Genomic DNA, 27,514 nt, shown 5'->3' on the forward strand with positions numbered 1-27,514 from the left:
GACAATAATTTATTATATGTTTCATAGTTAAGTTAGTATTTCAACAAAGCATTATATTAAAGATTTTGATGCATAATGAATATCACAGTATTTATAGTTTAAAATTACGTTTCAAATCAAAATAAACTTCAATCTTGTTTGATGATATTTCAATCAAATTATATAGCACATATATAGTATGAAGAAAACTGTGGAACTTAAATAATTGCAAAACATAATAAAAATATAAAATTTATTCATAAAAAATGTCCATTGCATGAATTTCACTGTAACATGCAAACACACAATATGAGATTCTGCGACATAATTGCCTCATAAATAGGCAACATAATACAACAGAAATGAATTTTTCAAATTTGTCAATCTTGATTGATACTAAAGATGAAAAATAATATTCTATCAAGTTGTGTATCAAAAAAGTATTTACAATGAACAACAGGCTTCATTTAAACAGTGTGTAACAGTGAACAAGATTAACACCTTATAAAGAAATAAAGCAATTTCTTTGTGATTTTGATGTTTATTTTTCTCATTTATCTGCTAAAATAACGTTTTAAAAAAATCGATATTACTTTTTTAAATTTGAGGAAAAAATATTACTGTAATTACCTATCATAAAAAGAAAAAAATTTTCCTTTTAAAAAAAAAATGACATTCCTTAATTACTTAGTAAACAGTTCAACTTTAACAACCTATAAAACATGATACATATGAATGACGCAAATAAATAACTTATGATGTATTTTAAAATCCTAAGAAATTATTTTTAAAAAAAGTGACTTATACAATATTTTACAACAAAAATATACAGTCTTTCAAAAAAAAAATCAAATAAAAAATATTTATAATCTACCAGTCAATAAACCTATAAGTAATCTATAGAATATTATTTTAAAATAAATTATTCTAAAAAAAGAACTGATTTAATTGCTTTAGCAATGAATTCGCTAGTAAAAGAATAATGTTTCGAAGTAACATATTAAATTTACAAATTTTTTTTACAGTCATACTAGATAATTAATCATAGCACAAAAATCATACAAGAAAAATCATGAAAATGTAAATAATTACAAATGGGCACACAAGCTTCCAAACATAAATGAGCTAATCCACTCATTTGTTTTTTCAATGGTAAACTAAGAGTGCTGTACAGAAAGTAGTATAAAAATGGCTCAATATGAGTTTTATATACAAATGAAACATAGTTCAATGTTCTGGACTACATATTTACAACGCAATAGCAACTCCGTGTAGTTTGATAGAATTCTGTGAGCAAATAATGCCATGGCTTGCTTTCGAGCATTTTGTAGCCGTTACATAGTGTGATAAAAAATGATCAGAAAGCAAAACTGCATTTGAATTGAGATCTTTGGCAAAAATGTGGGGTTTCAAGCCACATTACTCCTTTCTTGAAATAAACAAAATCTTTCTAGAATAAACGAAATGCAAACACGCTCGAGGCAATTCCATATCATAGTCCAGTCTTCATCCAGCGAAGACAAATGTATCTTTGCTACAATGTACAGTGGCAAAAATTGATTTTGTGTCCTAAGTAGATGTATCACACAAAACATGGCTGCAAGAAAGCTACAAAAAAGCACCCCATTTGCAATTATAAAGACAGAAGGCTTAGTTCATTTGCAGCTGTTAATCAAAAATACTTTTTTAGTGGTTTGAAAACATATCACACAATTATTTCTCTAATAATTCTTCTGGATCGAGAGTTGGGTGTGGAATAACCACTCTCCAAACTTTCATCAAAGCACATTGAGTTGGGGTGCATTTTTTCATCATCCTTCATGCTGTAAGGATCTGGCAGCCCACTGACATCATAATAAGGTGAATCTATAATATAATATAAGTATTATAAGACAAATATATATTAGACATAAGTATATATTAGTAGATAAGTATATATTAGACAAATAATCAATATTAAAAGTAAATACTGAATATGTAACCGTGAATGACCGAAATTCAGAGAATCTCGACTTTTACCAATGAAGGGCAACATAGTTGCTTTGGTGAATGTCCAACGTGAATGGTTTGTTACATCCAATTTGTTATTAATTTATTCATTGATTTTATTATATTTATTCGACATTTTAATATCTGCAAAGATAGATTAGGAGACACATCAGTGTATTCAAAGATTAATAAAAGCCTGAATTCTTCAATTGAATGTTGGAAAAACATTCCTTTTTCCTCATGGGCAATTTAGAAAATCATACTATGTATATAACATTTTAAAAATCATAGAATTGGAAAAAAAAATATTGTTGAATTAAATTGAATGAATTAACTTATGGTCATACTTATCATTTTGCAGTGAGAAAAATAGAATAAAATAATTAAAACATTTTATATTAAGTTCATATGGCAATTGTCCCTTTAGTTAGCGCAAAGCAAAGATTTCATTTAAATAAATTAATCATAAATTCTAAATGCCTTCATAAATTAAATTTAACAAACAATTATACTCAGCAATTAATAGTTTCACTTTGTTACATTATTTTAAATGTAAACAAAAGTTCATTCACTCAAATTTCCAGATTTAAGAGCATGTTTTAATTACCAAAAAGCTGAAATTTATTCTGACTTCTTAGATAAAGGTTCTAAAGGTAAATAGCTTCTTGATGTTTCTTTAAACAAAACAGAAGCAATGCATTTTCCTTTATTTTTCTAAAAAATCATTTAATATATTCTTTGTTGAGTTTTTTAACTGATAAACTATGCTATGAATTTAGTACATAAGACATAAGAACAGTGTAAAAACTGTTATATAAAGACTATGCTACAAATTTAGAAATAAGTACCTAATATTATTTTAAAAAAAAATTGTAAGGTGAATAAATTTAAGGGACAGATTTCATATTACAAAATACAAACAAAATACATGATGTTAAATATACAAAAGACATGATGTTAAATACAATTAATTTTCATTAACTGATCAGAATGTTTCGTGTATTCATAAAGAATCTCTAATAAACGAAATTCCCTAACATTAAAATTCTTGTTAAAGTAATAAATATTTTTAAAAAATGTCCCAAAAAAAGAAATTTACACAAACAATTGTTTAATTAAGGTAATATAAAACAAACTTAATTTGAAACTTACGTAAATGTTCTCTGTTTTTCATGTTCATCATATCTGCATTGACTGGTTTGAAATCATTACCACTGTAGTAATCATTTACCATTTCTCCATCATATGGGTAATATGAACCATCAGGGGGCATACTCAAGTGACCATTGGGTCCCATACAATTTCCAAGATCCCGATCACCAGGGTATAACAAGCCTGGAATATAAAATTTTAAAAATAAATAAAAAGTTTTTAATTACCAATGTCAAATAAGAAAATTTTCCCAAATGTATCCCAATCAATTTCCAAATGTATATTAATAATAGTTTTCCTAAATAAATTCCAAATATAGCTGAGATTCAAAATGTCAAACCAAAATTAAGTTCAAAAGAAATTTTATAATTTAAAATTGAACTGATATTATGAAGAAAAATAATAAATGAAATGAAAATACAACTTCATAATTTGATTATTTAATTTTAAGAAAAGTGTAAATTCCTTTTCTAATTTATAATGATGTAAATAAAATAAAAAAAAACTGCTAGCAGTTTCTATGTTTGTAACAAAGATTACCTTCAGCACAGATAAAAACTGAAATGCATTAAAAACGGCACTAGATTACAAACATAAATGTCTGTCAGTCTATTTTAACATAGTAGTGGCTTTTACACGTTGTTTACTATATTAATTTACTCTGGCACAAAACACACACAAGAATTCTGTTTGTTAGACAATTCTTTATACTTTGATCATTCAATTTCAACCTGATAAACTAAAATACAGCATTGAACCTGCCAACATTGGAGAAATAAAATAACAGAGATTTTACCAGTGAAATTTTGTGGGCTTTGAGTAAAGTTTTGATACATCATTCAATAATCATGTAAGTTAAAATTGGAAATAATAAAAACACTTATATTTAACGAAGTAAAAAATATGTATATAAATCTTAATCAAAAGAAGATTTTTTTAAACCATTACTTATAATTACTTAAACTATAAACACTCAATATACTGCAGTACTAACAAAGCACCATCTGTTGAGGAATAAGAGAAGTATTTTTGCCATTCATGGATATTTTATTGGCAACATTTTTTTTAAAAATTTCTTCAACAAATACGGAGAAATTTGAGAATATACATGTAAACAGGAGATATTCGTAAAATACAGGAGTTTTTGTAAAAATTTTTTTAAAAAAAACTGGATACTAATATCATTTATGAAACAATGTCATCACTTTACATACCGTGGTCATTGTTTCCTGGGCACAAATGATCATTGGGATTATCAGGCATTCCAGTCATGTAAATATTGCTCTTAGGATTAGAATCTAGTACATCACCATGCTTGGTCAAATTTTCTTCAGAATAATAAGGTAAAGTAACAGGAGGGGGACCAGCACTGTAAAGCAAGAAAAACACTCTTAGATATATTTAAAAAAAAAACTCTTAGATACTTAATTAGCAAGTAAAATAAATGTTATATCATGAAAAGTAATACTACTCTATGTTTCTTAGTATTGTAATTCTTTTTTTACATTATTGAACTATGTATAATTACTAAAGTATTATGAATCATTAATGTACTATGTACTATTATCCAAGCAATTATTACTTAAAAATCATATCATAAGCAATTACTTCAAAATTGTTGGTTTCATCGGAACAAAAAAAAGGTAGTGTAAAATCCTATCAGCCAGAAAAGTTAGGCACAAATTACACCTAACTAACTGACATCCAACACATATTTAATGAAAATTTTAAAAAAAAAAATTTTATTTTAAAAAAAAAGTGAAACAAGTGTTTAGGAACATAAGAGTAAAAAGTTTAATTGCATAAATAAGTAAGCAAAAAAGTAGCTTAAATTCATTATATTTTAACAATAGCAACAAAAAAGCTCCTTTAATGAAAAATTTTAACAGAATAACCATGTATTGGTATATAATTTCCAATTGTTGGAGAAAGATTCTGTTGCTTGGTACTATTTTTTTGGATTTAGCAAAAATGGTCAACAAGATTTTACACCGGTACTCAAAAAAATAATTTTAAGCAACATTTATTTTAGTTTTTTTTAAATTAAATAATTTAAAAAAAAATGAAATATAAACATGAAACTGTGTAAACTAAGCCTATTAAACTTACTTCAAAGTTTTGATTTCCTGTTTTTTCTTATTGCCTTTATTTGATTTCCTACACCAACAGAAACAGGAAATGGCTACCAAGCACATTACTGCAACTGATCCAGCAATCGCAACAATCAGTATCATGTTGTACACTTTATCACTTCCAGCAGTTTCAACTGATCGTGGGGAGGAGTCTGAAAAATTATTAACACACGTGAAAACCTTCAAATGCAACAAGCCAATATTTTATCAATGCTAATTGTTTTTTTTTTTAAAAAAACATATTATAAATAAAGCTTTTAGTTACATTTTATAATTGTTAAACTTAACAGCTTAATATGAAAAATATTGAATATGAAAAATTACTGAATATACAATGTCTAAAAGCTATATAGAAATGTAACAATGCAACATTCATCAAACTCTTGTTACTATACTTTTATGCAGATCATTTGGTGTCGCAAACTAATGAGTTAAATAATCTATCAATTCTGCAAGGTCTAGTCATCTAAGGTTTTAAATCAATAATTACTTAGTTTAAAACATTTTATTCAATAAGCATGGATTTAAAACAAAAATTTCAAAACCATTAAAATATATTTTATTTACCTGATTTTTATTTCCTCTGACCAGCATTAAAGAATAAAAAAATACCTTAATAAAATACTTTTTAACAGAAAACTTAAACTTTTATGCTATAAATAATTTAAGAATTGGAAGAAAAAAAATTAGACTGATGTACTGCAATTATCATTATTAAGGATGATCACTTTCATGGCAGTTAAGTCTGAATTCTTTACTGTACAAAGGATGTAGTTTCTTTGTAGAATTTAAGCATAATTTTTGGCCACGTGAAATACATTCTAATTTTGTTATGAAGAAGGGATAGTTATCCCACAAAAATAAACGAATTCATTTGAGAAAAATTGATTTATTATTATATCGAGAATATGGCCATACATAAAAATAATGAAATAAAGAAAGAAAGTCCCTCAAAGGGATCAAGAGTATCATTCTCTTGGCATCAAGAATTTCCTTAAATATAAAAAAATTCAGCAATTGGGACTGAGAAGTCGAAGCCCCCCCCCCCNCCCTGTCCGATTGCCAATAAACCGAAATTAAAAGTAAGTGAATCGTTCGAAATGGACTGTTAGGAGCATGGGAAGATATCCACAGTTGGTGATTTATCGAAAGATAAAATAACCAAAAACAAAGCCAAAAGTAATGAATATTAAATTTGAAAATTATTTGGTGAAAGCTAATCGCCAGAAAGAGTGAGAGAATTAATATAACCATGTGACTAAAACACTTTTGTGGTAAAAAATAAAGAACAAAGAATTATAAATAGATTTTGTTTTCGATTTAGTCGCAAAAGTGAATTTATGAGTTTTAAATTTGTATTGAAATAAAAAGTTAGCCGTTACATTGATTGTTAAGAAAAGAATAAAATATTTATATTAGCTTTTTATAAAACGCAATAAAAACCAAATAATTGGTTTAATTTAATTAAAATTCGATTAAGAATAATTGAAAAAAAATTAGAAATTTTAAAAGCTAGGAAATAAGTAATGCCTATTATGGCATTACAATCACCTTAAGGGGACACTTCACGTTCAAAATGATTTTTTTTAAATATTAACCAATTTTAATGAAAATTTCNGAAAAGAATAAAATATTTATATTAGCTTTTTATAAAATGCAATAAAAACCAAATAATTGGTTTAACTTAATAAAAAGTCGATTAAGAATAATTGAAAACAAAATTAGAAATTTTAAAAGCTAGGAAATAAGTAATGCCTATTATGGCATTACAATCATCTTAACCAAAAGACCACACTTACCATCAAATGGACTAGCAATTTTAGCATCTCCGCACCAAGACTCATTGCTTTGCAAACATAATGTGACACGAACATCACTGAAACTCTGAGAACCAGGTTTAAGGTAAACAGTTTCCTCAGCTGTATTGATTTCAATGTATTTCTGTAGAATCCATTCTGAACTGTCAGCGTAACGTGCCTGTATCTACAAAACAATATTTAAAGGTTTAATAATAAATAACAAAAGAGTAATTAATACCAAAAGAGTTGATTAATCAATAAAAATCTAGTTTTATCCACAAAAAAGAAATGTTACCTTTGCTAATAGAGGTATAGGAAGTAAATCAACTGAAAAAGTTAGCTGGCTGGTATCTTTGTCAAAATGGGCATCAAGAGCACGAGGTAAATCTCTTAGATTAGCTGGAAAAAAATTTTAAAAATTAGCAACATTATTCAATAAGCTTTTTATAATCTTTACTTGAATTAAGAGCATCGTTTAATTTTTGAATTGCTTAATATTAATTTGTTAACAATAAACATAGGTTATTGTAAAAACAAATTTAATTTAAAATAATTTTGAAATTTTTAAAAACATGCATTTATTGATATAAAATTAACAAAAATCAAGTAACAGAAGAATTTCTGAAAACTTGAGCTTTTGGAGAAAAAAAGATATTTTTCGGGTACACAATAACATATTTAGACATGAACTTACGTTTAGTTCTGATAATTAGTTCTTCAGAATAAGGACTGTATCCTCGAGGATTAACAGCTAGGACTTTAAACTTGTACTCAGTTTCAGAGTTTAAACCTAAAATTAAAAACATACAATATAGTTCACCATAAAATTATTAAAATGAAAAATTAGCAATATGTAAATACACAAGTTTTAGGATAAACCAAAATAAATTTTGAAAACTCACCAATGATTTCACAAACAGTTTGAGATCTGCAAGATTCATTCCTTCCTTTAGAGAAATCATTTGATGGCCAATAAGTGATCAAATATTCTGTACTGGCAAAACCACCATTAAAACCTTCATTCCATCTAAGAGTTATTTTATCAGAACTAGCATCTACAAGCTCAATATTAGTTGGTCGTTCTGGAACTCCTAAAATAAATAAAAGAAACGAGGGATTAATAATTAAAATACATTCAATAAATTATTTCTACGCTTAAATAAAAATAAAAGTGTAACAATAACCATACAGTAGAGCATTACATAAAACAAACCATGTCAAACTCTAATATAATTGCTTATTTGAATAGTTTAAAAAAAATTTACTTTTGTTTACTAAAAAAATTACTGTTAAATTTAAGACAACAGTAATTACTATTCAAGTTATTAAAAATTTAAAGTATTTTTATTAATTACTTTTAATAAATCTGACATGTATCTGCCAAAAAAAAAATATTTTTCCAAATATGTGAATCTTGTGAGCTACAGAAACTGCATTACAGCTACAATAAACAATTGGACATCAAAAAAAGAATTTAAACACCAAGATAAAATAACTAAAACTTTAATTTTGACATATGTAATAGCAATAAATTCTTATTGATTTATAATATTAGTACTTTGAATTGTATCACTCGAAATCAACAATTTAAAAGCGTATATTTCTAAAAAAATCTCATGATCAAAAAAGCTAAAGCATAAACCACAGTAATGACAGTTCAAAAGTTTAGCTATTTACTGAACATCAAGTGTCTATAATAAAATTGAATAAAAAATATTTGAAGATATAATCCTCATACACTACCTTTCTTAACCAGCTTTATGATAGTTTTCTTATCGCCACCAACTTGATTCCATGCACGACAAGTGTATTCTCCGTAGTCATCTTCAGTCAAGTCTTTGATGGACAGAATGCCAACATATGTATCACCTCCTATTTCAGTCACATTTGTGCCATAGTTTCCATAGTTGTCCAAAACTCTTCCATAGTGATACCACTCAAAGACAGGTTCAGGATAGGCTTGCATGATGCATCGCAAAACAGCTGTCTCACGTGGATCAAATGCAACTCTGTTGTATGTATGCTTAACAATGGGTGAATCTGAAATACAACAAAAAGAAATATTTAGAAACTAATGATGTTTCTCACCTTACAATAATGTAACATTAGGAGTCCTGTACTAATAACATTTCTCAACTTATAACACTGTATCATTATGAGTCAGGTACTAATGACATTTCTCAACTTATAACATCTTATCATTATGAGTTAACAGTGTTTTTGAAATGAAACTGATTCAAAAATGTATTTGTAACAGTATCTTCCTGTATTCAGTATATCTGTATCGGTATCTTCTAAGGCCAGTTCTTCTATTCATTATCAAGAATGCTAATAGAAGATTTCCTTGTTATACTTTTTATTTTGATCATATTGGTGTTAGCTTATACTCAAGTTGGTAAATAAAACAATCAAAACATATGTAAATTCATATATGAAATCATATATTGTTCATAAATATTTTTTACTTTAATTCTAGCAACATTATTAATATAATAATAATGAAACAATTTTTTTTTAAATTTTCTAAAATTAAAATTTTTTCAACAAAAAAATTTAATAAGAAATAATAACAAACTAGAGTTATTGAGATCTTTAGATAAATAATAGACTCAGAACAATATAATGGCAAGACAAGTTTTCAAATTGATCAGAAATTTTAAACAAGAATTTCCATGTAGACAAAATGATTTATGTATTGTGGTAGCATCTAGTGGAAATTTAGAAATTCCTGTAAAGTACCTATTAGAATCAATGAATACTAATGAAAAATTTGATGCAAAATGTCACTTGTAGAAAAAATATAACTTTTTATATTGTGGAAAGCCCTCTAAACATATTTTATTAATTTAAAACCTCCTTAAATAAATCAATATGAAAGTTGATAATAATTCAAGTCCAAATTCATTTTTAAATTTACAAACATTTAATTAATAAGCGTTTTCTTAGCTTATTCAGTTTTGTCACAATTAATTGTGCAATTATAACAATTAAAGTGTAATTAGAAGAATTAAAGCAATCACTATGTCTTTCAGATTTTCTGCTGTAAAAAAGAACTTTTATCAGTTGATTAACCGTTTACCTAACAGATTTTTAGTCACTTTTAAGTACAAAAAAATAATAATTTTAGTCTTCAAAAAATCTAAAAACTGATTTAAATCTAAGAGTAGTTATTTGTCATAATACATGCCTTAGTTACACAGAATCAACGGAAAACTTAATTACAATCTTTAAGTATAGAATGATTGAATAACTAAAACCTAAGAATTAATTTAAATATAAATAATTTTAATAATTAAAAATAATCTAAGACAATACGTAAAAACAAAATAATTTAGCAGAAATAAAAATTTTTAAAAGACAACACATACATATAAAGTTATACTATATATTAGGTTATAAATTAAGTCAAATATGTTATATATTGCTATATATGATATGTATTAACAGATATTATGTAATTTTATAAATTAAATTTACATATTGCAAAAAAAAAATGAAAATACCCAAACAAATATTAAAAAGCAATAGGAATGGAAATACTCACGTTCAACTTTCAGAGCCATAATTGAGGAAACTTCGCCAAATCCATTGTCATATGCACATGAGAAGCTACCACGATCTTCAGATGTTATTTTGCCATGTTTACGATCTCTGCCTTCAAAAATGAGTGTGGTCTGCAATGAGTTGACATTATTATCTTCTATGCTGTTGGTTGTGATGATTTTGAACGATCCACTATCCTCTGGAATGGTTTGACCATTATGTGTCCATTGAACTTGTGGAATGGGTTTACCCCTAGCTCTGCAAGTCAAGCTGAAATTGGCATCTGTTTCCTTCCGAATCACTTGGGGTCTTAATGGAATTGTCATTGAAACGGGTTCTGTAATATAAACAGAAAATAAAGTTGTCAAAAGTATATAAATATGTTTTTAAAGAAAATACACTTAAGAAAATCGATTGGGATACATTAATCAGGCTAAAGATTAATATTGATGACTAAATTTTGAAAATGCACTATATTTGCATTCAGTTTTAGAGCTGTGGAGTCAGGGGTTGAAATGACCGACTCTAGCCTTTCCAGAGAGCTCAACTCTGACCTATATTTAAAATTACCAGCTTGAAATTATTAATATTAATTGAAATTATTGTTCATTAAGAAATTATTAGTCAGTAAACATTAATTTCAAATTATATATTTCTATAATATTATGTACATTTATTTAATAGCTTAATAATGCCACTAAAATTTATCACCTGCCTGTCTTCGGCCTTACAGTACCCAAATTTATAATAAAGGTATGTGATATATTAGGTTAAAAGATACAATTTAATTTGTTAGAAGGGCAATTAAAGAAATAGGCTATATTAATTACATAATTTTTTTGTAATGTAATTACAAAAAATTAGTTAATTAATTATTAAATTAGTTACATAAAAATCAATGACTTTAAATAATAAAAATTTTTCTTTAAAAATAATTTTAAGAAAACGGGTATATCACTCACCATAGACAGTTAANCTTGAGTAAAATCATTAATGACGCATTTAAAAAAATTAATGTCTTTATAAATTTAAATCATTGATATTTTCAAAACATGAAATTCTAAATAAATTATATGCAGCATAATTAAAATGAATAATTATGTCTAAGTTTACTTTCATCTCCAATAACATTTATTATTCTACCAGAAAAAATCTTTACAAGTTAAAGAGATGCGAAGTATAAATTCTAGTTCTAATATTTTTAAATAAAATATACAAGAATTTTTGTACATAATTTCTCGATCGATGATTTCCTGTAACTTATGAACCTTGAACTACCGAAAAACTTCTGAATCAGGGTTAGCGAAAAATCCTGAAATCCGGATTTTTTCCGGAGCAGAATCATCTCTGGTTATATGAAAATTGATGATTTAAAATAATATAAGAAAATTTTTAAAAAATAATCTTAAGAAAACAGGTATATCAACTCACCATAGACAGTTAAGTAAGCAGATGCAATTGATCCATAGCCTAGACTGTTTTGCGATTGACAATAATATTGGCCTTCATGACTGACATGAGCAGAGAGCAAAGTATAATTAGATTTTCGGCTCAGTTCAATTTTTTCTTGGCCTTCTTTCCACCACTTATATTCGGGCAGTGGATAACCAGGTGGTTTTGCAGTGCATGTCAGTGTAAATGGCTTTCCAGTAACAGCTTCTAAAGTGGATGGTTGAATTATTGTTTCTCCTGGCTTATCTGTAAGAGTAAACAAAGGTTTTGTTTATGCATACATGAATGACATCATTCATCTGCTCTGTGAACATAAAAATCTGCATAACAAATGTGCCAAATTTCAAAATTAGCTATACCGTAATTAGAAGTACAAGAAATATGCACAGAAATATATACATATAGCATTTATGAAATTCAAAATACCACAATTTACTACTTAATTCTACATATGAATATAAATAAAGATCTGCATAAATTTACTATTAAATGAAAAAAAAATAGCACTTCAAGTTTTAAATTAAAAATCATAGAAAATTGAAATTTTATGCTTAATTAAAAAACTATAAAATTAAATTGATAAGTTTGAATTACACTGTTCTAGTTTTTGTTAAATTAGACACTTGCCTTAATTGCATTTTTATCATTCTGCATTAAAAATTTCCTTTCACAGTATTGCTGACAGATTAGATTTGAGTTTTGCTTTTCTATAAGGAGAGAAGGTTAAGATTCACAACAGCTTATTAAAAAAAGTAAGAATGATAACTTTTCTAATTTCTTTTTTCGATCCAAATCATTTTTGTTTTCTTTTTATTTATTTATTTTTTATTATAAAGTGGAAAAAAATTGCCATAGATTAGTTGCAAACAACAAAATTTCACAACTCTTGGTATTTAAGGGGAAAAAATTTCTTATTTAACAGATTATAACTGAAATTCTCAAAAACTGTACTCTTTATTACTCAACCATAAGAGTATAGTCATGAGTATGATAGTAGTATGATTGATTGTGCTTACGTCTGACATGAATGATGATAGAAGAGTTGCTAGTAGATTCTCGTTGCATGGCTGATCCAGATGGACGATGAGTTGTTGTAGCCTTACAATAATACTTTCCAGAGTCTTCAGATGAAACAGAATCTAACCTGAGAGTGTCCCCATTTTGCCTGAAGAAAGCATCATCTTCTTTAGACCATGTAATTGTATGGGGTGGAGGATATGATGCAACATTGCACTTAACAGCTAGTGATTCACCAAGAGACACTTCTTTCTCAGGTAGCAAATTTACAGTTGGGCCATCTAATACACAAAAATATTTATTGTATACAAATGCAACAAAAGAAGAGAATTACATCAGGTGATTGCAAGAGTTTAATGATTGACCTTAACTGCATTAAAAAAAATTGGTATGTGTACTATTTAAGGATGCTAGAAGAATATGACCAAAAAAAAATTAGGAGAAATCGAAGTATCGGTGAGTAATGGGCAGCTGAAGTAATTTAATATTTAAATTTTTAAAAAAACATCAATATTTAGATAAAGAAGAACACAATTGAAACATTCACCACACATTAACAGCTACTTCAAAACCTACAATGCAAGAAGAAAAAAAAGAAAAATCTTTATATTCGCCTAACTTTATTAATTCAGATTTCAATGAATTCTTTTCTCAGCATAATTTGAAGACAAATTAAAAACATAAATATTCTATGGAAGAAATCTGCACAACGAACTACTATGGCAGAAATCTACTAAATCACTCTTTTAGCTTTAATAAAAGCCACACAATTTGCATACAAAAAGGAATTTAAAAGATGTGTAAAATGTTGATATAAAATTATAGAAAATATATTATTTGGTAAATAAATACATTTACTTAATGAGTTATATTTCATTTAGTTTCAAATAGGAGATGGAACTTCAGCAAATAATTGACAAAACAGTTTACAACATTAATTTGAAGAAAGAAAAAGAAAAAAAAAACGCTTTTTAATTCCTTGACTACCTAATATTTCAATCTTAATGGATATGGCTTCAAAATGTCGGATAACTAAATTAGAAAATCACATGAAACAAACTGCAAGTTCTAAAATAATTTAAATGTTGGTTAACTAAATTAAGAATCGGCATAAAATTGCAAGCACCAATTGTATTTATAATGCCTGATACCTAAATTTAGAAACCTATAAAAAAAAATACTGCTAATTCCTAATAAATTAATACTTAATATGCCTGATAACTGAATTAAAAACTTACACAAAACTGCAAGCTCCAAATTAATTTGAGTTGATTCCCCTATTCCATTTTCTGCTACACAGGTGTAAGTTCCACTGTCTTCTGGTTTAACAGATGGAATAGAATGATTCCTCATGTGAGATAGAAGCTGGCCAGATTTCAACCAACGAACCGTTCTAGCAGGAGGGTTGGCATTGACAGAACAAGCAAGTGTTGCATCACCGTTCACCATGATTCTTAAAGGATTGAAGGGACCAACTCGGATTCTTGGAGCATCTGAACAAACAAATGAAAATACATAAGTTAATTGACAAACACAGCAAGATTGGCTTGATTTAAAATACTTGACTTAAAAAAAAAAATAATAATTCTTTGATTTAAGTTAAATTAAATTTCATGCAGCATTTTTAAATCTGATTACATTGATAATGAAGGTTTTATCTAAGGAGAAAAAGAAAGAAAAGTAGTAAATGTGAATTATTGATTGATGCTCAAAACAGGGAGAGGGAAAAAAAAAAAAGACTAAATGTTGATAAGAATAAAATGTATGTGGTCTAAAATAATAATTTTGCAGAGAATGTGTGTTAAATATTGTTTTACTATCAATAACAATGATTCAATAATACTCATTTAGTTTTATGTTTATTTAAATATAAAAGTAGTTAATATTTATTAAATGCGTAGGTAATATATCAAAACAATAAAACAAAACTTGATTTGCCAAAAGTGATTTAATATAATTGATTTTTTTATCAATGTTTTCTGATCATAAATAAACTTGCAGGTTTTTGACATCTGATAAACTGCCTTGACCTCTTTATAGAATTCATGGATTTAAGCATGGATAAAAATAACTATTATATAATTTATTCATGGATTAGTACAAATAACTGAATAATAACACAAACCATTTGAGTTTAAAAAATATTTGGAATATCAGTTGAAGAATTGTTTTAAAATAATAAGTAGTATAAGAGCATTTTATCAGATTTTAAACAGTAAATTTGATTATGATTGTCTTATTTTTTAAAAAAATAGCAAAAGAAAAAGAAATCATTAATCTTTACACATGTGACAAAATTTATAAGGGATTTTAGAAAAATATTTTGTAGAAAATAATAAATTATAGTTACATTGCACTCTCATTGATACGGCTGCTTCCATTCTACGATCTTCAGTAATCGCTCGATTCCAAACAGCGCACCTGTAAGTCGCATTATCATCTTCCATTCGTGGGTTGATAGACAAGACATTTGTGGTAGGTCGATCTCTGGAGCCTCCTTTTTGAAGTTGTCCTTGGAGAGGGACATTTTCTCTGTACCACTGAATAATAGGATCAGGACTTCCACCTTGACTCATGCAGGACAGGGCAAAAGTTTCTCCTTCCCGGGCAACAGGTTTTGGAGGTGTTATTTGAGGAGGACCAGGTGGAACTATTTAAAAAAAAAAAAAAATTATTTTAGAATTTTAATGTAAAAAAATTGATAATATACTATTTCAAAATATTAATAACGTGAATAAACCTTTGATTTACTAAATAAGTTTTATAAAAGAATACTTTCACCTCCCCCCTTTAATTAACTAACTTTTTTATTTATTATTTTATAAAAAATAAAAAAGCTCCAAATTTGTTATTTTCCTTTATAAGGCATCAATAAAAATTATGCAAGAATGTTAGTTTTTTAATAAATTATTTTATTTTATTTGGCTGTAAATGAAAAATTTTCCGCTTACGATTTACATTATTACATTTAATATTAGATTTATATGTATTACGTTCACTCATTTTTTTAAAATTTTGCTTACGAAAATTAAAATACGCATAAGTAGATGGCAGCACTATGAATATTTGCAATAAATCACTAATAAATTTTTCAGGCAATTTTAACATAAAAAAAATAACATTAAATAAATGGGCTAATAAACTAAAAATTTCTTAACCGATTTATTTATTATTAAATAAAGTAATCTTCAATAGCGAGAGCAATTAATAGCTATGATGAAGCCTTTATTCGAAATGCATACAGAATAGAAGCGACACAAGATGGCAGCACTATTGATGTTAGCGAATCCAATATCACAAGGAGCTGCACAATTAAATATTTCAATATTTGAAGAATGAAAGATAAAAATAAATCAACTGTAAGTATGATTCATGAAGAATTTTATTTTTCATATAATCATCTTTTTTCTACAAAATGAAGGAAATTATGTTAATTCTTCGTATATTTAGATAAATTTAAATAGCTACTTCACGGTAAAAACTTAAGCGCGGTGCATTGCTAAAATTATTATTTTCGTTAAATTCACACACACATACAAGGAATATTTATTACATTTAATTAAGAAAGCATACTTTCACTGATTTTTGGATAAAATCCTATTTTTTTGGAGTTGAAATTTTTTTCTATCTACTTTTTTTATGCTTTTTAAAAAGTTTTCTTCTTTGCTCTTTTCGAAAGTTGATAAAAAAAAGTAAAAGCATGCAATATCATTTCTTGGCACTGCTGCAGGCATATTTGACAAAGCATATTTAAGTCAAAAAATCCACATCTTCAATCACTTTCTTCCGTCCTCAATAAAAGCGTAAATTTAAAAAAATAATAATTATAATAATCATTTTTATAGTGTAAGGAAACTTTAAACAAATACAGTTAAAAACAAAAGTTTCTGTAACACACTGTCATTTTCAGAAGAAGTATTGTAAGTATATATCGATTATCTACATATCGATATCGAGTATATATCGATATATTTTCGAGTCCAATGAAATAATTTGCCACTACAACTCCGACAGTTGCGACTCTGTAACAGTTATGAAAATAGGGTATCAGCTAGTTATTATTTATATTACAACAGAACTTTGGGTAGAGTAGCTTGAAAAATTACTTACTTAGAACGGTAACAGAGTATGAGGCGATGACAGTAGAACTGCCGCTTTGAATCTCTTTCAACCCGCACTCGAAGACGGCATTATCTTTCTGATATTGTGCACGGTAAATGGTCAAGTCGTATCTTCCTTCCTCCGCCTTGAAATCCATGCCGTACGTCTTGTCCAGCGTATTCTTATCCACCCACAAGATATCGAAACTATTGGGTAAATTTTTTATCCAGTAGATGGAAGTGATGCCCGGCTTGTGAAGATTTGTTCTGCAGGACAATCGAACACTTTGGTCCTCCACAACGTCGCGATTTTCAGGCGTCTGACCACGTACATATTTGATTGCTGAAAAGACAGAAAAATTTTAATTTTAAAATTTTTTTATATATTACAACAATTTAAAAAAATGGAGTAAATTTAATTAACAGGGATGGAAAACAACTTGTTCAATTCTGGAACGAGTTAAATGATAATTATTGAGCAAATTAAACGATCAACTAACTGCTAAGAAATATTCAGACGATAGGGATTACTTAGATAATGGATATTACTTAGAATGATAGGGATTACTTAGGTAATAGGCATCAATTTGAGCATAGTTCAATTAATTATTAATACCATTTTAAGATTGCAGATAATTTGCACCAAAGCTTGGTTCAAATTTTTTTTTAAATAAAATTAATATAATTTTGGAGTAGTGCAACTGCATAATGGGCTATTGACGACGACTTGGGATCCTAAGGATGATCTGAAGACATACCGTCACAATTTTGATCCTCGACACAGGGGCTTCCCTGCTTTGGTAGCCCGACGACCTGACAGCGAAGTCGAGCTCTTTAAAGTAGAACGGTTTATTGAGAACCTATACCGATCATCCTCGGTCCCTACGCAGGACGATCGAAGAGGTCACTAACCCGCTCACTACTAGCAACTAAGGATGTTTGAAATCGTTGTCCTACTGGGAACTATGTTATTACCGAGGGCAAGTAATTTTGAAACTATGAAATTTAGACATAAATATTTAGAATATTAAATTGAATTTTCAAATATTCTGAATCTCAATTTATATATATATAATAAGTCAGATGGAAAAGGTACAAAGTAATAAATTTTAAGGTGCGATGAAATTATACATTATGGTATTATACAAATTTGCAGCAATACAGGGCCAAATTTAACCTCATTATCGATGAAATGAAATCATTTTTAACCTTTTATGCTCTTTTGCTCAGTTTGAGCATTGCTCATTTTGAAACACTGGTTTAAAAATAGCATCAAACTTCGAAATATCATCAACAACAAAAAAAAATTTTTTTTAATGAATATAATCATAAGAGGCATCAAATTTTAATTCTAAGATAAGTAACATTAATTCAGTTTTCAATTATTAGGTCTTAATTTAAAAGGAAGACAAGGACAATTTTTGGAGTAGATTAAATCAGGAGTTTCGAAACGTCAAGAAAACTATTCTTTGCCGGTCGAATTAAATTGAATTGAGAAAAATAACAAAATCTTATATAAAAATTATCTATTTGAAGATATTACCATTATTTTAGTTTCATTTAGTAAAATTTTTAGTTGAAATAACAATTTATAACAGAAAAATTTCAAAAATTTAATGAATCCAGTAAAAAAAGAAATTAAGATACGTGTGATGATGACATAAATAAACTGTGTGCCAGATATATTAACAAAACAAGCGATATGTCTGCCTTAAATATATATATCATGCGTAATAATATGCGTAATAATATAAATAAATATATATATATAGCGATATGTCATTGCGTAACATCCGTGAAACGTAAGATGTTTTAAATTTAGAAAAAATTATTTAGAATATTATTGAGCTTACAGAGAAAATATGGAAACTAAATAAACAGAGCAAATAAACAAGCTGCTTAGTCAGTAAGTAATGTGCAAAAATATCCAAATCGCAAACAGTTAAACAAAAAATTGCATAAAAAATCTACATTCAAAATGATAATAAAGCATGCTTTATAACAGCCAACAACAAAACCTCGCCAATATCAAACAACTGACTTTAAATCCATTCCTTGATTTGTAAGCACGAGCTGGCAAAAATATAAGCTCATATGTAAATACATTTGCAGGAATTGTGATAATTCCCAACAGTGCAAACAAGCTTACTTTTCTCACCAGAAGGCTATGTAGGGTCACTCTTAAGAAAAAGCCCATGGGGAGAGATGGATAGAAAAAAAAAGTTATATAAAAATATAAATGCCTAGGGGTGGGGTGTCTTGCAGTTGAATTGGCCTAGGTCAAAGACGTGCACGAGACGACAAAACTTATTTTTTAACATCCCAGACAGCTGTGTTTGGTTTTAGGATAGGGTTTTGACATTCAGTAAACACCGGTTCGACCGGCTTTCGGGATTCAGGAAGTTTATGTAAAAAGACGAACTATATAAGATTCATTCGTCTTTTTACTAAAAGCACCCTCTAGGTATTAATATCGTGATGGCATTTGCGAATTAGCCAGCAGGAGTTGAATCATCTTTCTTCCATCGAAAAATCGCCATCAAATGGAGAAGGAACTATTCACCTATTCCATTTGCGAACTTAATTATTATACCTTCTGCTAATTATAAATTATCATCGCGTGATCTTAATGATGGCATTATTCGTTAAATACGAACCTGAGATGTAGTTCACGTTACGAGTGTGATGCTTGGACTTTTTTAGAATGATCATAGCATAATTAAAATATATTAACTGTTTGAAATGCAGGCGCGACGTTGAGCCATAATACCTTGAACCATAATATGGTACAGTTTGTTGTAACCTTAATTAAGTGTTCAAATGAACTATGTTTCCATTCAAACGTAACCGTAGTATAGCGTATTTCAAGATTAGAAATCACGATAATTTGATTAAAAAAGCACCATATTAAGGTTTCAGTAAATTTGAACGATATTATGGTTCAACACGCTTCATTATTTCAAACAGTATTGTTTATAAAAGTACAAATTTGCAAATTTCTTTCAAATGACTGTTTAGAACAAAAATTTTTGGGCACTGTTTATGACAACTCGCAAAAGCAATATTTAAACAGTTGATTCTAGAAAAGCGTTAACGGGGAAAAAATGAGATGCGGCTCTAAAATTTTGATACCCTTTAACTAACCTCAAAAAAATTCTTAATTTATTTAAAAACTGGAAGAAAAAAAAGGAAAAATTGAATTTACTGACAAATTGTTTAGGTTACAAAACAAATTAAAATTGCTCCTCTTTTAATATTAAACTCATGTGGGCAGTAGAAACCATGCATTGAGACAAATAGTTTAGGTTACAAAACAAATTAGAATTACTCCTCTCTTAAAATTAAACTTATGTAGGCCGTAGAAACCATACATTGAGAGATAATGTTTACAGAGATTATCAGAATAGATTGATCAGGTGAATTATCAGTTAATAAAACGATTTGCTTCTCTGTTCTTAATGAAAATACGACAATTTGCTTCTCTGTGCTTTTATGAAAATCCTATAATAAAAATAAAATTAATTAAAAGAATAAAATTAAATTTAAATTAACTAATTATGCATTTATTCTCTGTTCGTTAGTTATGAGTTAGACTTTCATTACCGTGATAGAGCAATTTCCGAAAATTTACTTTGAATTCAAGGCCACATGAAATGTTATCAAAAAAAGTGAAAATACATCAAAAAAAGACAATGGCAAAAAATGGAATTACAAATCAAACTTTCTCTCTTGAAAAGCTTCAGTGATTTTTCCTTGCCAACAAGGCTTGAGACACATTATGCGACGGGCCAAACAACCGAAAAAGCGTTTTTCCACTTTCCTGGCGACGAATCATTTTCCATTATTTTTTATCTTTCTTTTTTTTTCCTCGCAAATTTTCGAGATTCTTATCAGAGAAATCCCGCCTACGTGCCTTTGAAAAAAATGCTGGCTCAATTTTCTCTAAAACCATCATCATCATCTTCTTGGGGTGATTTTCCTTGGCGCTTAACAAAGACAAAAGTCGAACTTGACCATGAAATAAAATAAAAATAACCTCTGTGTTTGAGCAAAGGTAAAAATAATGAAATGAGTGGACCTATAACAGGTAGGACAATGGGACCGGTCAAGATGGCACTGTCATGCATCGCTGCTCAGTGGCTCTTATAAGAAGTTAAGCGGATGCTACGATAGCTTTTTCTTGAGAACTCTTCGCGATATCGTGACAATCTATGCTTCCGTTTGTCATCGTGGTGGGGTGGGAAGATTTCACACACTATTTTGTAGCGATACTGCGCATGCTCTGAAGATGGTACCAGAAGTATCATTAGCACATAGCCTGTCTGGTTTCCGGAAAGTAATATTTAAGCATAGTTAAAACAATGAACTTTCCATTGGCTGTTTTAATAATGATTAAAACGTCTAAAGGCAGCCCAAAACATATCTTAACACACGAAATTAAGACAAAACGAAAGGTAAGAACAAAATTTAAGTTAAATACATTGATTTCCTTTATTAATAAGCTTTTCAGATATTACAAAAGCCTCAAAGATTAGATTATTTTTATTGACAATGGAGTAGTTATACTTATGAACGACAGCATAAATTTCCTTTTTAAAAAATTCTTTAGTCTTGGGTCAAAGAAAACTAATCTAAAAATATTTTTAATATCGTATACAACATAATAGTTTGTAATATTACAATTATGATATAAGCATACAGCATAAATAAAATACTAATTTGTTCATCCAAGGAACAAAAAATAGCTCTAAAATTAAATTGAAAAAATAAAATTTAAAATAGAACCAGTCTCGTTTATACTTTTGACTTTAGTAAACATTATGTATCTTAAGTATATAAAAATAAAGTTTGAAAATTTTCAATAATTACACAATTTAACTAATTTTGATAACTAACAGAATATGGAATTAGTGATGGCGTCTTTTTCTTTCAAGCATTTTTAATTACACAATTTAACTAATTTTGATAACTAACAGAATATGGAATTAGTGATNTAAAAATCAACAAAGAATAAGCCTACGTAATATTTAAACATCCCTTTTATAATGATTTTGTAAAGTACATTTAGAATAATCATAATTAATTGTTTCTGAATATTGACAGAAGGTGGTGATGAAAAAGCATGATAAAATGTTGATAGATTAAAATAATATATTGCAGAACCTAATATTATTATTATTTCACCTATTATAATTCAGAACATCCCATTAGACGAAAATTTGTAATTTACATTGGACGAAAATTCGTATTTTGAACAGTAATGCAAAATACTACTCGGATAAAAGCTATATTTTTTTACATGTATAATCAAACTCACAGTATTATTCAAATAAGTTACCATTGCATTCAAATCAACGCTTTAAGATAAAAAAATATTTTTTTTCTTTAAACATTATGAGCTGGAATGTTCTCATAATATTAATTCATGTATTGCTTAAGAATAATCTTTGATTTTAGACCTATAAGAGCAAGAAAAAAGTTTGGAAAACACGCTACTTTTTATAAATATTTCATTTTTATTCTTAAATATCTTTAATATACGATGCGTAATGATGATTGATTCTTTTCATTCTAAAAGACAAGAATTGCTATTCATTTTGTAAAACCCAAACCAAAATTTCACACACATTTTAAAGAAGAGAATACTAAAGTAATTGTAGAATATCCGGAATCAATAGCACACATACAAATCTCAGACATCTTTGGGTTATCTCTGTTTTTCCCACTTGGCCGATTCCTTTCATAGAATGGAACAAAAACATCCCAAATGAATAAGAGAATGGCCAAATCACAAAAAGTTTTCAGCCAAGTAGTTAATTGGCGTACATCCAATGGGCCAACAAATGGTGCACGTAATCTGATTGCATCTCAAACCATGATATGAAAGGGGTAAGTTCTATGCCATGCCCAGGTTCTTCTGAAAACAAACGGATGCACAGCATTCAATTCAAACTTCGGTCAAATAACTTCGAATACGGAAAGAGAAAAAAAAGAGGCAATAAATTTATAAAAACTAATGATGATAAAGAAGACCGTGAAAAGGCACGGTCCATTGTGGCTGAAACATAATACCACCACCAACGAGGGTCTGAAAACGTGCTCGTTTTAAGGTTGCTTGCAATCTGAAGAAGCTAGAAATTCCTTATCTTGTAATTACATAATTGGGCACAATAGAAGCTAGGAAATGATAAGACAATATATAATATCGGTGTAAATTGGAGTAAATTGTTTTTACTATAACAATAAATAAACAAACATTTTCTATCTTTCATCAGTAAATAAATACGTGCTCTATTCAACATAACTGTAGACGATTCAGCTTTATTTCAAAACTATCTCCTTTCCCAGCGTTAATTGTTCGAAATCTTAATCACCACAGAGATTATTTAAGTACTCTTTAAACCGCTTTGAAAATAGATTTTAAAAAAAACGAAGTTTTAAAGTAATATAACAAAAGCTAAAACATCCTATAGTTTTAGGCTTAGCATATAAGATTTTAATCTTAATGCTATTCAATGTCATGAATGTCATAGGATTCTTTAAACACCAATATTTTCTAATCAGTCAGACACTATTTAGGCTAATTATAATCTTTAAATTATCTTTAAGAAAATACATTTTAGCTCGGTTAGTTTGCAATAAGCCCAGAATAGTAAAGGCTTGCAACCAATAACCTTATAAAAAGTTCATTTTAATAAGCCAAAAGAAATTCAGTTTTATAAAGACTTTCTCTACATGCTTCTAATTAGCCTAAAAGCATATTGGTTTATTAAAATAAGCCTTAAAAAAATATCAAACAGATTAAAATACTTGAGCATATTCTAATGTGTTGCAAAAAGATAGCGACAATAGCAAAGACCTGGATATTTCATTTAGCCAACAACACCACAAACTACAAGAAAATATCATGAACAGGCTATTAAGCCCTAAAGTAATCGAATGAAATAAATGTGTTATTCAGATTACCTAATTGTGTCATTTTACGAAATAGTAGAGCGTATAAAAAAAAAAATAGTTATATTGTAAGAATAGCTAGTCTCCTTACATTAATAGTGATCTAAAGATAATTTTAATTATCTCTAAATTTTTTGACTTGTACTTTTTTTTAAACATTAAAATTGTAAGTAACATAACTGCAAGTTAAATTTCACAATAAAGTTTAAAAATACATTATTTCTTTTTTAAATCGCTATTTGTGTTCAAGTATAAAGTAAATTTCTACTTCTACAAAAATAAATGCGTTTTAAAACTTTTGAATAATTTGTTTTGATATAATTTACTTTTTAAAAATCAGAATCCTGGTTTGAATATGCAGTATAGTACAGGAATTTGTTGACTTACGAATTATTTATCGGCAAACCCCAAAAATAACATGAATATTTTTGATACTTCAACCTTGATTTTGATATCATTTAAAAAAAAATTTCTAAGAAAAATGAAAAAAAAGATTAATCTTTCATTTACCATTCTGAGAAATGTAAATAAATAAAACTGAGTATAAATAATTCATGATTTAAGATGCTTATTACACGCAATTTCAACACAAACAGGAAGTTTTGAAGAAAAAAAATTAAATCGATTTATTTATACACTCAGTAATGTAAACACACTAATTATTTTTATTTCCATTAACGCGATACGGAAATTAATCAAAATTTGATTTATTGATTCGCTTGCAGTCAAAACTCATTCGAAGATTAAAATAAAATATAATTCTATTTTCTAAATCGGTACTTAGTTTTTCAACTACCGAATGTTTAAAAGCAGCTGTCTCATGCAGTTTATTCGTTAGTTGGAATGCACATAAAATGTTACAAAATAACATTTTAGGTGCATTACATTATTTAGTTTCATATGTTATTAGGTGCTTTATATAGCTGCAATAATGTTAATTAGTATAACTATGAATGTAACTAAATAAAAATAAAATATTAAGATATAGTTAAGAGAAAAAAAATCTACACGAGTACCATTAAAATTCCTCTACTAGAAATCAAATCCTTATTGTATTTAAATTACATTATAGCTACCTTATGTAACTAAAACTCCTTTAGTTGGATTAAATAGTTAAAATATGGTTTTCCTGTTGCTTTAAACAATAGATGCCAATGCATATATTAATGTATGGAAAAAATCGATATTTTTTAATTATATTGATGACGATATTTTGTAAAGAGTTTTCACGATAAGTGTCTTATAGACTATTTATTCAAAGATGACAATCGACGACGATAATATCGATTATTAAACAATTTCACTTAGGTAACGAAATACAATTGTCAATTAGCAGAATTTGAAATAAATGTCAATTAGCATTATAAATGTCAATTAGCAGAATTTGACAAATACGTCGAAATTTATGGACAATATATCGCGATATTAAAATTCAAATATCGCGTTCGCAATTTTCAATGAAAGGAGAGTAAAATGCATCTTAGTAAAAGTATTGTTACATTTCTTTAAAGTATTATTAATAATTCAACCTATCAATATAGCTTTTGAAAAATTACTATAATTATAACTTCAAATCGCCCCTTGAATTACACAGATCTTGGGGGGCGGAACTTAGATAAATAATAACAGCTGTTTATTTCCAATCAAAGTCATTATGAAGGGTAACTTTCCGTTAAGTCATCAAAATATATGCAGATGATTTTTTTGATCATCTTCTTCTGGTGGTGTAAAGATAAACGACGATCAAACGTTACAAAACTGCAAAACGGCAGGGACCCGCATATAAAATTATCACCCGCATTTCTTCTCCTCATTATATTTAACCTCCTAAATCTATTCACTACAGTTCAGCTGCATTTTATTCACTGCAGAAAAAGGGAAATGCTAACGAAACGACAAAGAAGCGCACGCTGCTACCAGTAATAGGAGATTTTTTTTTCTACCGAAATTATAATTTGCAACAACCAGCAGGATGATATTAACAGCTGCTGTAAATAATTTTAATTCGATGAAACGTTGGCGCGGAAGTTGGTGTAAGCATAGCCGTTTAACCTTATTGGCAAAAGATCTAAACAATTATGAAAATTAGGTGAAGAAATACAAATGAATGGTGAACGAATGTAAAAGGACGAATTAAAATATACATATATTCATTTTTATTGCATTGTAGTATTCTTAAAAAATACATTTCAGAAAATTCCGGATCAAATTACGGTATAAAGTACCGGCACTCTGGGTGCATCATCCGTAAAATTCTTTTTTGCCATAAAATCTTAAACCGTAATTTTCACCGAAATATTTATTTAATTAGAGTGATACAGTGATTTTGCAGTAATTATTACCGTAAAAATTGCGGTATATCAGATTTTTTTGCTCCGTAGCAATATTACGGTAGAAATAGATTTTACGGTAATTAGTACACCGGCATCCTGAGTGCCGGTACCCATTACCGTAATTTTCTTACAGTGTAAAACTACTTTCAGAAAAAGTTCTAACTGCATTAATATCGAATTTGACATTTATTGTTCAATTAAATAAAAAAAAATTTCTTCATTGTAACCTGACTAAGTTACTGAAATATACAACAGACAAAAATCTTTAAAATATTGTTATTGCATATAGCCTACATATAATATATTTTCCCTGTATTTTTCTAGAGGCGCTGATATATAAAATTATACATCAACGCCTGTTAGCAAAACTGAAATTCCTTTGAGCAAAACAACTTAGCTAGAGGCCACGGGTGCCGTATTGCACTTGACCCTTAATTACGCAATATGTATTTGTTTGTTTTTTTTGTTGTTGTTTTTTAAATATATGTTTTGCAGAAAAGGCATTAAAACACATTTTTTTAAAAGGAAATTAATATGCTATTCATTCCTTGCACTAAAAATAAATAAAGAACACAAGTAAACTTAATATCTCAAAAAAGCATCCCGTTTTAAACTTGAAAATTTACACCAATGCATATATTATCAACAAAAATTAGCTAAGCGAACTTAAATGTTGGCCAGATCCATGTCTGTTAAGATATTAAAAACCACGAAGTTCTACACAGAACGTCGATTTAAATAAATGATCAACTAACAAACTTTTTTTAAAGACAAAAACGAATGGAATTATTTCGTCGTAGTATAAATGGAATTTCTAATAAACAAACCGCAATATATACATTCAAGTTGCGTACGCGATTACTTGGTTCACTTCCTCGTCTCTGGTATTAAAACGTATCTGAAATCAACAAACTTTTATCTCTATATTTTGTTGAGCACAGTGCAAAATGTTGATCGAACGGAGTGGACCCAAGAAGTAATGGCTCAGCTAAACAATGCCTCATTAGCACTTGTCATTTATGATAATTGTAGTGACTCAGCTCATTAAACAAGAAATCAGAAGT

The 27,514-nt window shown here is 28.0% G+C and overlaps 1 protein-coding gene across 1 annotated transcript in view; it reads right to left on the minus strand.

The window, feature by feature from the left end:
* Positions 1 to 215: 215 nt before the first annotated feature.
* The window catches only part of LOC107439303 (neural cell adhesion molecule 1), a 75,882-nt gene continuing 48,583 nt past the window's right edge, over positions 216 to 27,514 (minus strand). Inside the window, exons 2-16 of the mRNA XM_043045422.2 lie at positions 17,174 to 17,506; positions 15,414 to 15,713; positions 14,302 to 14,556; positions 13,063 to 13,344; positions 12,026 to 12,292; positions 10,596 to 10,931; positions 8,795 to 9,091; positions 7,954 to 8,142; positions 7,746 to 7,841; positions 7,347 to 7,450; positions 7,052 to 7,235; positions 5,230 to 5,404; positions 4,335 to 4,489; positions 3,121 to 3,303; positions 216 to 1,845 (exon numbers count right to left, since the gene is read on the minus strand). Of these exons, the coding sequence (XP_042901356.1) occupies positions 1,685 to 1,845; positions 3,121 to 3,303; positions 4,335 to 4,489; positions 5,230 to 5,404; positions 7,052 to 7,235; positions 7,347 to 7,450; positions 7,746 to 7,841; positions 7,954 to 8,142; positions 8,795 to 9,091; positions 10,596 to 10,931; positions 12,026 to 12,292; positions 13,063 to 13,344; positions 14,302 to 14,556; positions 15,414 to 15,713; positions 17,174 to 17,506 (3,317 nt within the window). The 3' untranslated portion in view covers positions 216 to 1,684. The remainder of the gene's footprint in view (positions 1,846 to 3,120; positions 3,304 to 4,334; positions 4,490 to 5,229; positions 5,405 to 7,051; positions 7,236 to 7,346; positions 7,451 to 7,745; positions 7,842 to 7,953; positions 8,143 to 8,794; positions 9,092 to 10,595; positions 10,932 to 12,025; positions 12,293 to 13,062; positions 13,345 to 14,301; positions 14,557 to 15,413; positions 15,714 to 17,173; positions 17,507 to 27,514) is intronic.

The sequence above is a fragment of the Parasteatoda tepidariorum genome, chromosome 1 (assembly GCF_043381705.1).
Source record: "Parasteatoda tepidariorum isolate YZ-2023 chromosome 1, CAS_Ptep_4.0, whole genome shotgun sequence".
Taxonomy (NCBI): domain Eukaryota; kingdom Metazoa; phylum Arthropoda; class Arachnida; order Araneae; family Theridiidae; genus Parasteatoda; species Parasteatoda tepidariorum.